Consider the following 14,338-nt stretch of genomic DNA (forward strand, 5'->3'; position numbering starts at 1 on the left):
TTGACTTTATTAGGCAAAGGTTACTGAATCTCAGGTCTTCTGAAACTTAGACATGTATTTTTTAAAGTTGTTTTGTTCTTTGTTATGGCTGCTAAAAATAACCCTGCAGTCTTATGATATCTATGTAATGAAGGACAAACACAGTGTTTAAAGATTACCATCATCTGAATTATTCTTACACATTTTACTCAAATATGAGTTTGGGCACTTGTTATTTTTTCCCAGATAGTGCTGAGATTAAACCTGGCTGCACCAAAACTCATGTTTTACTCCAACAGAGTACAGAGGAAGACCAGAAGAACATCACTGGAGGGTTTTATAAGTTTCGCTTCAGGTTGAGAAAGGATCCCATTTTCATCATTTTATTCTTGTTCAGATTGAACCATTACTCAAGACTTCCTTACATCAGGTAGCTCAGAGCATTTTACAATTTCACTTAAAATCCAAGAAAAATGCATAAAATTTTTGACCCAAACAGTCATTAAATATCACAGTAGTCTTTTGACATATACTTACTTAAAGTTGAGATTTATAGCTATTTGAACTGTTTCTAGTAATGCCCTTCTTTGTGCATTACATTAGCAAACTTAAAGGTATTTGCTCTGCTACTAGATAATACAATTTTTTCCTTACCCCAGAGCTACTCTGTCTTTGGAGTTCATTGTTCTTCACCTGTCCAGGCCCTTCTGTTTTTCCTCTACTCTGTAGCAGTGGCCCAGTTTAAATATCTATCTGAAAAAAAAGGGGGAAGTCTGTGAAAACTGCTTTTTCTCTCTGTGCCTGGGTTGAGTGGTGTTTATCTTTTACCTCTTGTATAAACGTTAAGCATTAAATCTAAAAATAAATGATGAAAAAATACACTTAGGGGTTTGTGTCTGTGTTTACCTATCTTAATAAAAATATAGCTATTCAAAATCTCTGCATTTCAGTAAAGCTAAAAACCTATGCAATTAAATTCTGTTAAGATTACAGATGATAAACCAAAATTAAGGATTACCACAGCATGAAAGCTGAAAAACCAGTTGAAGTGCAGAAACGGGTAAGCAATGCTTATGAAGTAGAGCTGAAGATTTAGCTGACTTTGCACTGAATTGCTTTAAGGAAAGCAAGCTCTCCTGATTCTTCCCCACACTGAACCTGGCATTTAAGGCTGAACATGAAATCGTACGGCAGGTCTGCCTGCCCGCTGCGGCCTCTGGCTGCTCTGGCTCCCTGTGCACTCCATGCTGCAGCTCTTCCTCATCGCAGTATGTAACTGGGAGCCAAATCACCTGAAACTGAGAGCTAGGATGAAGTTCTCACACCTAGAGTAAAATTTTACGCAGTACCCAGAACAGCTTTATATGACAGTGAAGCACAAAACTAAGAAGCCAGCAGGACACAAGTTGAGGGCAACGGACAACATCAAGGTAAATGTTCTGCTCCAGTCAATATGGCATTTGGCAAAGCAGTTTAACACACAGCTTTTTTTTAGTAGTTAACATAATAAAGATTTTTTTTAAGATGAAGATTACAATCCATATATCTAGTTCAATGCACAACACTATTTCTATATACAAGCTGCTACTTAGGAAACACAATATAGATTTAAGAATTTCACCTGCAACTGAAGAACACTAAATATCAGTATTAATCAGCACAGGTGATATAGTGTGGTTAGTTCATTAATCATTAATGAGGGCTAATAGCTCTCTAAAGGTCTAGAGATGAAAGACACTCACATATAAACAGTATTTATTTAGAAGGACTATTAAAGTGGGTTGGAGCCATGCTGACATGGAAACAGACTGTAATCCAAAACTGTTCCTTGCTTCACATAAAACTGAATTTGGGAAGGGCAAATACCTGGCTAACGTAAGCTTTGTTCATATAATAATTTATATTCTTAAAAAGCCCTTTGAAGTAAAGAGGAGGGCTCATTTAATTACCTTTTTCTTCATTCCACAGGAAGCATACTGGGGAAAGTGTCATCCAACTTCCCAAAACTGATTTTTTTTTCCAAAAAAAAAAAAAAAAAAAAAAAAAAAGGCCTACAAAACTCATGTCCACAGTTTAGTATTTCAACCTCAATAGCTAGCAAGGCCAGCAGTGGGTAAGCAATCAACTGCCAATTAATGTATTGACAACCTGGCTACAACTGCAATGAGCTTGTTGTCATATCCCTGAGCCGGGTAATTAAAGAGTAAGCGCTCTTTGGATCAAGAGTCCGTGCCAGATCAGTTAGTGTGTAGCTTGTATTAAACATCTTTAAAGCTTACAGAGGATGTGGCTGTTCCAGGATTCAGAAGGACAGAGCGTAACGGGCCATAGCTGAGATGTCCTTCTAAAAATAGTGCACTTGGCACATACAGCTTTGTAGGGGTAGAATTTAACATTTTGTTTTCGATTCTACAGCACAGCACTCTTGCTGCTTGCTTCATGCTCCCAGAGTTGGGATAAGTATGGGTTGGAATACCTTTAAAATTATGTACAGGAGAGTTTTTAAAAAGAAAGATAAATATATTAAAATACCATTTCCCACTAAATTGCAAGTATATATGTTACACTAATGTGCTGGCTAACAGTTACTATACATCTGAATTGAAATCTAGGAAATATAAACATTGGTTAATTCTTCAAGTTCACCTACCTCCTAGTGCCTCTGTCAACTTGTAAATTTAGCAGTTTTATTTTCTTGATCTGTTACTGAATTCCTCTCCCATTTCTCACTCTCCTTTTTGATCCAAACAGATGAACCAAATAATCAGACAGAGGAAACAGGTCCATTAGTTGCATATTTCAATTATTTTAAAAATCAGAATAAATCTGTGAACAAAGAATACTCCAATCCTAAAATTAAGCTATAAAGTATTATCAGAGACAGCATGGAATAGCTTGAGCAAACATACAACAAAACAAACAAACAAAAAAACCCCACAGTTTCTCCGATAAGCCCGTCCAATAGTTTTCTTATAACAACTAGAGTTTTTTTTTCTTTCATCACTTCAGAATGCTCCAATTTTTCTTTTGAATAATGGAAAAGAAACAGGATGAAGCTTTTCCCAGAGTTGTGTTCAAGCTACCTTGTTAAGAGCGTATTATAGAAACTGACTCACACTGGCATATACCCTGTTAACTATGGCACTAATATGAGTGATTTATATTTAAATTAAAATTCATTTCCAGACTTGTGTAATATCAAAGCTAAGAGATACCTTAAGTTTAAAACAACTATGGTGTTTCTTCCAAAGTAACTTTATTGCACAACTCATACACAAATTATAATATACTGGAATGCCCATTGCTGTTAATACAATTTGTAATGCTTAAATTACAATTTGACATTAGATCTGTAAGAAAACTTGATGTTAGCACAAGAAATTTCAGTTTGTTCTAATTCCCCCACCAGCAGTTATTGACAGTAATTCACACTTTCAAGGCATGTCTCCTGGAACCCATTACTCTGTCCCTGTCAGTGTGATTCCCTTTCCCTTTCCAAAATTCTGTTTGCTAAATGTAGCAATTCAGACTAAGAAATGCTATCAGTCCCAAATTACTAGTTTTGCAGTGTTAGTGAATTTATATCCCTTATAACATACAGTACATATATTTTACAAGGCACACATCACACCTACATCACAGGAGTGTGTATTACAGCAACTTAATTTAAAAAAAAAAAGCTGTACAGAATAATTTTACTTTTTCATTATTTAAATAATTTTGCATTAGTTTATAATTACAAATGCTACTATACTATACTTAATCTTCATTACAAAATTACATTTTAGGTAAGTTCACGTAAGTTTTCAGCAGAAATTCAACTTATAAAAGTCACAGTTCTGAAGTGTAGTACTTAAAATACTGGAAAAATAAAGTTAGCTTGAAGATTTAATTTAGATGCTTTTTTTCTGTTCCAGTGATATAAAAACCAGTTTAAAAATTCCAAGCTTATTTTAAAGCTTCAAATATGGACTAATGCAGGCTCAAAATGAAAAAAAGAAAAAAAAATCAAACTGGTATGTGATTAGAAACTTTAGTGAAAAATCACCAACCATTAACAATTTTCAGCACATATAATGGGCCCTTAAGCAAACAAACAGTCCATAACATTTTCTAAAGAATAAAGAATCTCATTGATATCAAAGGATTAACAAAGGGGAAAAGTAATTCTAAGCTACGTACATTCATAAATGGATTTTTAAATAGTTAAATACAGATATACACACTAAGCCACACTGGCTTTTAGATGATTGATATACATGAGACAATTATGTTGCTTATCTGTCCTAATGTCTATGATGATTTGACAACATGATCCAAGTTCAAACAGATGTCATATGCTGTAAAAGCTCCTCAATGAAATATAATAGATATTTGGTCCTCGACATCGTTGAATTTTTGTGTAGCTAAACACATAGGGAGAACAACCTATAGATAGGTATGTTCATGCCTTTTACATCTGATCTTGTTGATCAGAACTTGTCCCTGACAAAAGGCCTCTGCCTAGCATCACTGAGTTTTAATAAGTATGGAAAATACACAGTTTTATAATCAAGACTTGTTGATAGTTCTTCTAATGCTACACTTCAGTATTTTTGACTCATCAGCTTCAAGTTTAACAGCAGTATTTGTTAATAGCAACCTCTCCTCCACCGCCCCCAGATGATATTTATTAACTCACTCTCTCTAATGGCAGTTTGATTTCCATAATAGTTATGCAGACCAGACTTCAGATGGGTTTCCTGAATACTAATGATGATAATTTATTTTATACTTTCCAAAGGCAACTCTTGGAAGATTTGACTCTGCTAAACACAGAAATGCATGGATTTACTCCTATTGTGATATCCCTTTCCCCAAGTAGTCATATGCACATCTCTCTGCAAGCCACGGAATTATTAAAAAAGTAGAAGTTACTCTCTGCTACATAAAAGCATATTGCACTTGTAGATAAAAAGCACAGCACCCTTAGTTAGCTTATGATCTTATAACCCTAGAATGCATGATTTCATCCCTTTGAAAACTGAGGAAAAGCAGATAAAACCACAGCATCAGAATAAACTACACCTTAACTGCTACCTGAATACAGTAATTCTTTTCAGATGTTTAAATTTTTTTTTTCTTTAATCAAAAAGCTGTAGAAAAATGATTTTTTAGGATTGTGTATGAAACTGTTTAATGGTTCCAAGCTAAAGAGACTGTGCTAAATATTGAATTAAAAAAAAAAAAAAAAGAAAAAAGTATATTCAAAGAAATTATCTTGATAGGAGGATAAGGAAAAGCATGCGTACATTTACACAGCTGTTTATACTCTCCAAAATAGATTTAAAATAATCAATACTAAATTTTAAAATGGATCAAATTGAAATCAGGACCTGTAGACACTACAAGAAGCAATAACGGACTACTGAAGAATTATCAATGGGTAGTAATCAAGTCCTCAAGTTTCGGCAGCAAAATTTCAAATTAACAATCACTAGTCCTAGCTCAGCATCTTTATTCATGTTTGTCAGGAAAATGAGAGACTGCTTTTAAGGATAAGAGTTCTGAGGTTCAGCCATCTGACCTCACAGTTTACACCTATTTAGATACTGCATTTCCTGTAGCAGTGCATTTTGTGATGTTCCAACAGCAGCTGTACTAATATAAATAGCTTAATTTAGTAGTCAAAATGTTACTTAATAATAGCAATAATCGTTAAAATAACCTCTGTTAATGTTATTAATTAGTTTACTGAAACTACAGATTAATAATTAACACTACACATGTACACTGGCTTTTATATCCTGTGTTTTAAAAGAGCAGCATAGATTCACAGCAGCCAAGAAGATGAGTAGAAGACAGAGCAGTGCAAGAATGACAATGGGAAATAAAAAGAGATATTTATGAAAATGAAAGCTTCCAAGTGCTCCTACTGTTGTCAGCTTGTTGGCCAGTGTCAGGGTCTGTGAGGCTGGCCTGCCTCATCTACCATGTTAAGTATGTAAGTAGCGATGTCATCTTCTGTAGGGGCATCTGAAACCACCCAAGAATCACTCGCCCCAGTCACTTGCAAACGGCAGATAGGACAGCTCCTGTGACGATCACTCCTGTTAGGAAGCCAGAGAAACAAGTATTTTTCATTTTTGATCTCATACTGTCTGAAAGAATCCCTCAAAACCCTAACCCTCTTCCCTACAGTGTGGACAGATTAATTTGACTATCTATAGCTTGTTCACTTGCTTAGACTTTGGTAATTCTTCATTTCTTCAGATATTCACTTGAGTTACCGCAGAAACTAGTCCCCTTAGGTTTCCTATGTAAAGAGAAAGAGAAATCTTCCTGAGGTCCCATTCAGACTGTTGAAGTTTGAGATCAGCACCTCAAGGCTCCATCTCTCCCTCCTTCTGGCTCCCTCAAAATATGTTTCTAAATCCAAAACCTGGATTTAGAGAGCTACACAAATAGCCTCCATGCTAAGTTACAAAACAAAACAAAATTCATATGCTCAAAACACTCAAAACATTTGACTTGAATGTTAAATGATTTGCTTTAACCAGATAAAAACAAAACAAAACAAAAAAAACACCTTTATCAGAGAAGATCCCTATTAACTAGCGCTTGTGCTAGGCTGCCAGAACACCCGTCTAATCCCTGTAGGTCTCCCTTATGGCCAGTGGAGAGAGCTCTGGTCCTCCCCAGAGCGATATTTCTTTCTCTCAGATTTCCAGCATCTAACAAACAGATGGAGCAGCTGAAAAGCTATTCAGTTCAGTATTAGACTGAACATATATTATAAGATGGGTACTATACATAAATTTCAAGACATGGCTATCAAAATAAAATCTTCTCCTAGGAAAATTGATGCATTTAACTATTAAATTGAGTGAAAGTATAATATATGGGGGAAAAAAAGTCCCTGAGGGCTATTCTCCAAATAGTAATAAAATGGTCCAACTTTACATTTCTACACTATAACAAACTACTAATGCATTTTCTTTAAAAGCAACATTCTATGAGATTTTTTGAAACATATCAAGGGGTTAGTATCAGTGTCACCCTCTTTTCTCCGGTATTCGAGCAAGGATGCAAGAACAGTATTTTACGAGACTAAAACTAAAGAGGTAAGAAATTACCAAAAAATGCTTAAAAAGCATGCTCACATTTTTTTTTCCACAAAATGAAATTCTGCGTAAGATACACATTCCTTCCTTCTGCTGCAATCTAATTTCATACAAGTTTCTTATCTATTACACGAATATTATCTCATAAATATCTTCAGATATTAAATTATAAGGGAACTCAAGAACTTGACAGATCAAACCCAAACATGTCAGATTCCCAGTTCATAGTATAAAATAATGAATATCTTTTAACATGTATTACCATTTGTCAATGCATTTCTGGCAGAAGCTGTGAGCACAGGGTAAGATCAAATCAGCACGCCCGTCCATGCAGATGCAACATTCCTCTTCATCTGTCAGCTGTTTAACCCTGCACAAGAAAATACAGTATTTTCTCCCATATTACTAATAATGTTTTATACTTATAACCTGATTAGGTAAGATATTCCTTCTGTTATAGAACCAGATTAGTTACTACATTTTTTGTAATAGCTAATAATGGACTGAAGGTATCCACAGGTATCCACCTGTGATTATTTACAAAAAAAAAATTAATTTTGTGGATGAAATAGATCATTCTGGATCTAACCGGTTAAGTTAGGAGACAGAGCCTTAAGATATCAAACAGCAGCAAATGAACTAAAATTTAAGAAGAATATGCTTTTTTTTCTGTGCATTGGGTTGTACTTTTGGTATTAAAATGTATTTTGGTATTAAAAAATGTTATATAAAGTGTTTTCCATAACAAATGAAGTGCGAGAAGTTATAATATATGTCACATGACTAGGCCAACAAATGGAATCACTGTTTACATTAAAGGCAGAAGGAATCTGCCTTCCCTTGACAAAGTACCAGGCTAAAGTATTTCAGAATGAACTTTGACAAATTTCTGTGTATGGACTTACACGTCTGGTAAGAGGATCACTACTAGATTGCCTGCTCACTAATTCTACCTGGATGATAACTCAGATTTGTGATTTGCTAGTATACATAGAAACAATTATACTTAAAACAGGCGTGTCCTATTTATCAATTTTCTGGAACCTGAGATCTACCCCTATGATTAAGCTGCGAAAGAAATAGAAAAATACAAGAGTGACAAACCAAAGAAATGCTTGTTTCTTCAATATCAGGAGTAAAGGACTTACGGATACTTTGGAACGCTCTGTTTAGGAAGTGGGTGTTCTAAAGAAATCGGATATTATTTCAGTGGAAGAAGTTAAGATAAAGAGAAGAATGCAAAGAATAGTATTTGCTATTTTTGGACAATGACTGCCAGCTCTTATAAAGCTGAAAAACATCTAAGGGTGAGAAGAATTTAGGTAAATGTAAAGATTTCACAGAAATATAGAATATAAGATTTCATAGGTATAAAATATTGAAAAGCTTCAGTCTTTATTCATATTTTTAGTGTCTTAGGATAGAATACAACAATATTGTCACTAGATTCCAGCGTATTAGAAAAATGTCCTCAAAAAAATGTTGCTGTCAAAAATGTTGTTGTCAGCAATACCACCTCAAGCAATTAAGTTTGAAAATACAGACTTCAGGTGCTCATTTTCCCCATCTCAAATTTGAAAATTAAAAAAGCATTTAAACTAGGAAACCCTGTATGTACTTATCATTTTCAGTTGCATATAGTTGTTTTGCATAACAATCTGTTTGTTTCCAAGTAATGGGACTTTTATAGTTATATATGTGCTCAAAAGTATAATCTTTTATCTTTAAGAAAAGGCAGGGAAGTTTTTTTTCCCAAACCTGCCCATAATTTGCTACCTAATAGTAGCATTTTAATAATTCGTGACATCCAAAATTTAAGATTATCCATTGCCAAACAATAAAAGCAGAAAATAAATGAAAAAAGTATATTTTGCAAGGTTCTGATATAGAAAAATCAGTGGATTCTATTTAATGACAAGATCGTCAATATATTTCTCATTCTAACAGCTAAAGTACGATATTTTTAAAGTTAGTTTTTGAACTATCTCAATGATGTGTTAAAACTCCTTGCTATCAGTTCTTTATTAATTTGTACTACACAGAAATACAGCATAGCTTCATAGAGAACTACTCCATTTTTTCTTCTAAAACTCTACCTCAGGACCTAAGTCAGAACTCTGAGCTAACTTCCAAAGTCAGAAGTAAGGCATAACCCAAAGCCACATTTCCACAGAAGGAATGGGTGAGAAGATTTTTGCTGTTACATTCCGTCTGAAGTAAAGTTATTGCAGGTGTTGAGGTGTTGACCTCATGTTTTTTTTTTTTTTTTTTTTTTTTTTTTTTTTTTTTTTTTTTTTTTCTAGTTAACAAAGCAGGATGGCAACATGTTCGAGACAGTTCACATTTTTCCAGCCTTGCCAGTTAAATTATTACTGTAATTGATGAGTTTCTAGTGGCAACAGATGGGAACTTTCACATGCCAAAATGTAAAAGAGGAAGAGAAAGTTTAAGTGGAACAATAACAAAACCTGTTTAAACAAACATTGTCAAAACTCATAGATTTGTAGCTGTAGCTGATTCCATTTCCTCCTGTTTCCTTATTCAAGAGATTCAATACAAGTTTATACTAGAGCTCAGCACTGAAAAACTCGTTCTGAAGCCCAAGTCTGGTAGAATCAAAAAAAAAAAAAAAGAAAAAAAATCACTTAAGCACTTTGTAGCTCTCTTGTTACAATAGTGTGGTATGAATATTTGATACAATTTGATGACACAAAGTTTAAATCTGTCAAGGACATGCAAGTTTAGCTGATAGATGTCTGCAGATCAGCTTTGACACATCATTTCCAAACTATGTTGTAACTGTGGCCAGAAGTTGAAGTATATCAAAATACCTTCCCATCCATAAGCTGGCCTGACAAGACGACACAGATGTCAAACACTCAGCCGTTTCTTCAGAGGCACTGCTCCGGGCAAGAACTCCTGCTGCTTGACTGGTGATGTCTTTATAAAGTTGAATAAACTGATACAAGTTCAAGATCCTGGAAGCTTCCACGATGCCATTTGTTTTATTTATCTTAAGATACAAAAAAAAAATTAATAATTATGCATTAAGTTTGTATTTGACATTGCTTGCATTTTTTTATGCATTGCATTTCTCATGGAAATACTTTCCCAATTGCCTATCCCATTTTAGCAGATCTGGATCCACTTCAGTACGATATGCAAAAAGAGCTTCTTCCCATTTTGTTAAGAATATCACAACCAGAACTCATTTACATGACAAGACAACTACTGTCATTATTGAATCAGCTTAAGTTAGAACTAAATGGGGACCTGATATATGGGAAGTGGGTTAATGTTAGTACAAGAAAGAGTATTTCACGTTTGGAACTTAAAACTGTTCACAGTAGTGGTTGCCTTAATGAAAATCTTATGCCTTATTATCAAAAAATAAACAAAAACTCCCTTCAAGCACATACTAAAAAGAAAAAAACAAATCAAAACAAAAAAGTTTAAGAATCTGATTTGAACTCCAAGAATTAAAATTGCTAGTGACTTCAGGATCATTGGAGGAAATTATTTGATAGGATACTGAGAGGAAAAAAAAGTCTCCAAGTTCAAGTAGCAAGTTTTGTCATGGTCTTCAAACTAATAGGCATTCAATTTTTAGTCTCTCTCAAAAATATATAAAAAAAATAAAATTAAACTGCATACAGTTACACTAGTTCATTAACACCTGAATCTGCTAGCTAATTTCAACTACCAAACTACACAGTTCCCATTTCGTTGCACTACTTGATTTCCATAGCTTCCTCATAAATCACCTTAAATCATAGTCACCACGTAACAATGTAATTCCTTTAAATTTAGTCATGATAATATATTTATTAATGCCTTTTTTTTAATTTATATCAAATAACATGTTAATATTTCATCTGTATGAAAGTATCTTTTTTAACAGCTGTGTGATTTTACCAGCAAGTGATGCCTCCAAATTGTCACACACACACACACACACACACACACACACACACACACACACTCTCAAGGTAAAAATTTTCAACACTCTTACTTTAGTACAGACTATCCGAACTATCACTTTCCAGAGAGCAGAAGAATCAGAACCTGGCTGCACTTCAAATAATAGATGTTTGTCTTGTCCAGAAGCCAACTTTGCAGTACTGAAGAGGAAAATAAAAATTTAAAAAATAAATAAATAAAGAAAGAAAGAAAGAAAAGAAAAATAAGTCTACCATGATATGCTAGATATGCAAAGATAAGGAACCTCTGATACTCTATCATTTATTGTATATCCCTATGCTTTTTACCCTTAAAGAAGTTTTATCATTACTGCCCAAACAGATAAGGAAAATTAAGGATAGTGACCTCCTTTGTGTGTCGTTCAATATAAAATACACAGCTCATTTAACTTTAATTTGCACTGTATATATATTTCACAAAATGATGTGCAAGTTTTCTGATCCACCATGAGGAAATAGGTATCTTTTATAGACATTATATTTTCATTTGTATATAAAATTACTGATTGTTAGAGTAATTGTGCAATCTCTAATTCTTCACAACCTAGCAGACTATTTACTCTGTGCGTATGGGAAAACCATGCAAATACCAACTGAAGCAAATAAGGTACATCTTTGCTGGTATATATTAATAGTAAGGGAGTAAGCTTCAGCTGACCGTGATTTTTCAATAGAACACAGGTAAAATGATCTATTCCTTAAGAACCAGAACTAGATATTTTACTTTCAGGCTGAAGTGAAAGCTATAAAGAAACAAAATCTTGAATTGCAGTGATATTTTGCAGTTATGTAGAAATATACTTAACAGGTAGAATATAATATAACATTCTTCAAAACCTATTTAAGTTACCTGCTCAGAAGACAACTACCTGTTATTGAAGGCACAGTAGTGCACCTTCCAGTAAAAGCATAAAACTGTACAAGGCAATTTCTAAAATGAAAATAAATTACCATTACAGCTTAGCATCCAACACCACAAAAACCCCCACACTACATAACCCCTTTTAAGCATGTACTTTTCCCCTTGACCTCATTATGGACTATTAAAATTGAGTAAAAATGACAACTCTGCTGTTTGGTTGGCTTCTTTTAACTCTTAATACACCAGAGTAAAACAAAAAACTGGCTATAAAAAGCCTCTCTTATGCAGCCTTTTGTTTAGAACTATCTTGGTCAGTGGTTTCCAAATACTGTGCCTCATCATTTCTTTAATGAGGAACATGACCAGAAAGCAAGAGAAGAAAAAGAGAAAGTAAGGCTTACACATCATTAAGCTCAGCCACTCTTCCCAGAAATTCTTCATATGTTAAGAAACCACTTTCTCGAACCAAAGAGGCATGCTTGGCTACTTTTTCCGGCAACTTGTTAATTACAGTTTGTGTCTGGTTTGAGATATGTTGACCCATATTGAAATTCTTCACCTCAGTTCCAGAGAAGGTAGGTCTCATTCACATGTAGAATCTCTGCTAAAAATATTTTAAAGAGTAAAAGTTATATCTGCATGTTTTAAAGAAAACTGCTACTACTTTCTTCTTTCAGCATAAGAGTTTAATTACCCCTAACCAGTCTAATAATGTGAGTAACACCTCAACAGTAGAATTGGAAACAAGACAGAACACTCTGGGATGTAGCATTAATAACTTCTGAAAACTGTATTCTTACGGCACAATTTGTATTAAATAGAGATGATTTATTCATACAGATTTTTCAACAACTCCATATATAAATACATGTGATGTAAAGGAAAGAAAGAAAAGGATAATCACAAGATGTTGACAACTTACAACAATCTTTGAATTTTCTTAAAAAAATATTGTGTGAAAGTTAAAATACGAATAGCCACGTTAACATCTGTCTGTACATGGACACTATAAGTTAGCTTTCATATTTCAACTGTATAAAAGAATTCTCATTCTTAAACTGGTAATGCAGGAGACTCACATCAGTCTAAATCAATTCAAAAACCCATGAAATTAGCACAGTCCTTATGTGCACAAAATATTGAACTATTCAAGAGAGCAAATTTTGCAAAGTTTTCTGGAAGGACATGAAATTTATAAACAAGTTTCTACAAAAGAGAAAAAAGAGGGGAAAAAAAAAAAATGACACACCATACAGCCATGCTCTCTGCTCAAGTCAACCTGCCAGTTTGTGTCACAGTACTCACTGGTCAAACCTCTGATCTTAATGGTTCACCTTTCCTTTACGCTCCAGAGTCTGCACAAGATTCTACCCTATATCCTCATTCCAGATAAGTCTTTATTCCTTTCTCTTGTTCCCTTCTCATCTGACATTTCCCCAAAACTTCTCTCTGCCCTTTAGTAATGGGCAGACAGAGGTGAACTCATTCTGCCCACACGTTTTTGTCACTGCTAGTGATGTTCCATAGTTTCACTTTCTTTAAGACTTCTATAGATAGAAGTCCAAAATAACAAAACCTTACCTTACAACCTTAATTAGAATAGATGATCTGATTTTACGTGTACCACAAATATACTATGATTATCATTCAAACACAAAATTTCATCCTACCCCTATATAAAGCTACACTTTTGCATAAATGTTACCAAGAAAAGAGCCTATAACTATCACGAAGTTTACTACCATGCTGTAAGAACCAAAAAAGTATATTCTTATCTCACTATCCCAAGAAATGTTGTAGTATTTCACCTAGGAGAATTAATTTCAAGTTTAATGGTTTAATTTTGGTCAATCTCTGCTCTCGAGAAGGTGCACTCCCACAGAAATCTTACTTTCTCCCAGCCTAGCCTCCAGTCTCTTCCCTGCAAGCTCTGTAGACCTCGTGCTTGGCACGTCCAGGAGATACCCCTGAGAAACCTCCTTTCAGTGGTAAAACCTTTCATCCTTCAAGCACAACCTACTCCCTATCTTCCATTTTTGTTCTCCTTCTGTTTCCCACAGAAGCAAAGCATGAACAACACAAAAGCAGAGAATAGTTCATACAAAAAATATCTAGCTCATAGGTGGAAATTTGTAGCAGTGTTCTTTTTTTTTTTTTTTTTTTTTTCCCCCTTCTCCTAAGTTCAAAACCGCACACCAGACCTGTCAGGAACAAAACTGGCAAGGCAGAGAGGCACCCGAGGACAAAAGGCAGGGAAGGCGAACCGAAACGATGGCCGCGGGCAAGAGCAGACAGCACCGCCGCGCCCCGGGGAGGGCCCCACGCTCGGCGACCAGCCCGCAGCGGCCGTTACCGCCCGGCCGTAACCGTTGGGCCGCGCTCAACGGCCGCGCATTCGGGCCGCGCGCACAAGC

The 14,338-nt window shown here is 34.8% G+C and overlaps 1 protein-coding gene across 1 annotated transcript; it reads right to left on the reverse strand.

The window, feature by feature from the left end:
• Window positions 1-3,511: 3,511 nt before the first annotated feature.
• On the reverse strand, window positions 3,512-12,888 carry RNF141 (ring finger protein 141). The gene is made up of 5 exons (XM_026034673.1): window positions 12,326-12,888; window positions 11,095-11,203; window positions 9,914-10,095; window positions 7,345-7,452; window positions 3,512-6,068 (listed from the first exon to the last, which is right to left on the reverse strand). Exons 1-5 carry the CDS (start codon window positions 12,508-12,510, stop codon window positions 5,918-5,920), a joined length of 735 nt encoding a protein of 244 aa, XP_025890458.1. The 5' UTR covers window positions 12,511-12,888; the 3' UTR covers window positions 3,512-5,917.
• Window positions 12,889-14,338: the final 1,450 nt, after the last annotated feature.

This window comes from Nothoprocta perdicaria, unplaced genomic scaffold (assembly GCF_003342845.1).
Source record: "Nothoprocta perdicaria isolate Ctin4 unplaced genomic scaffold, notPer1 scaffold_15, whole genome shotgun sequence".
Taxonomy (NCBI): Eukaryota; Metazoa; Chordata; class Aves; order Tinamiformes; family Tinamidae; genus Nothoprocta; species Nothoprocta perdicaria.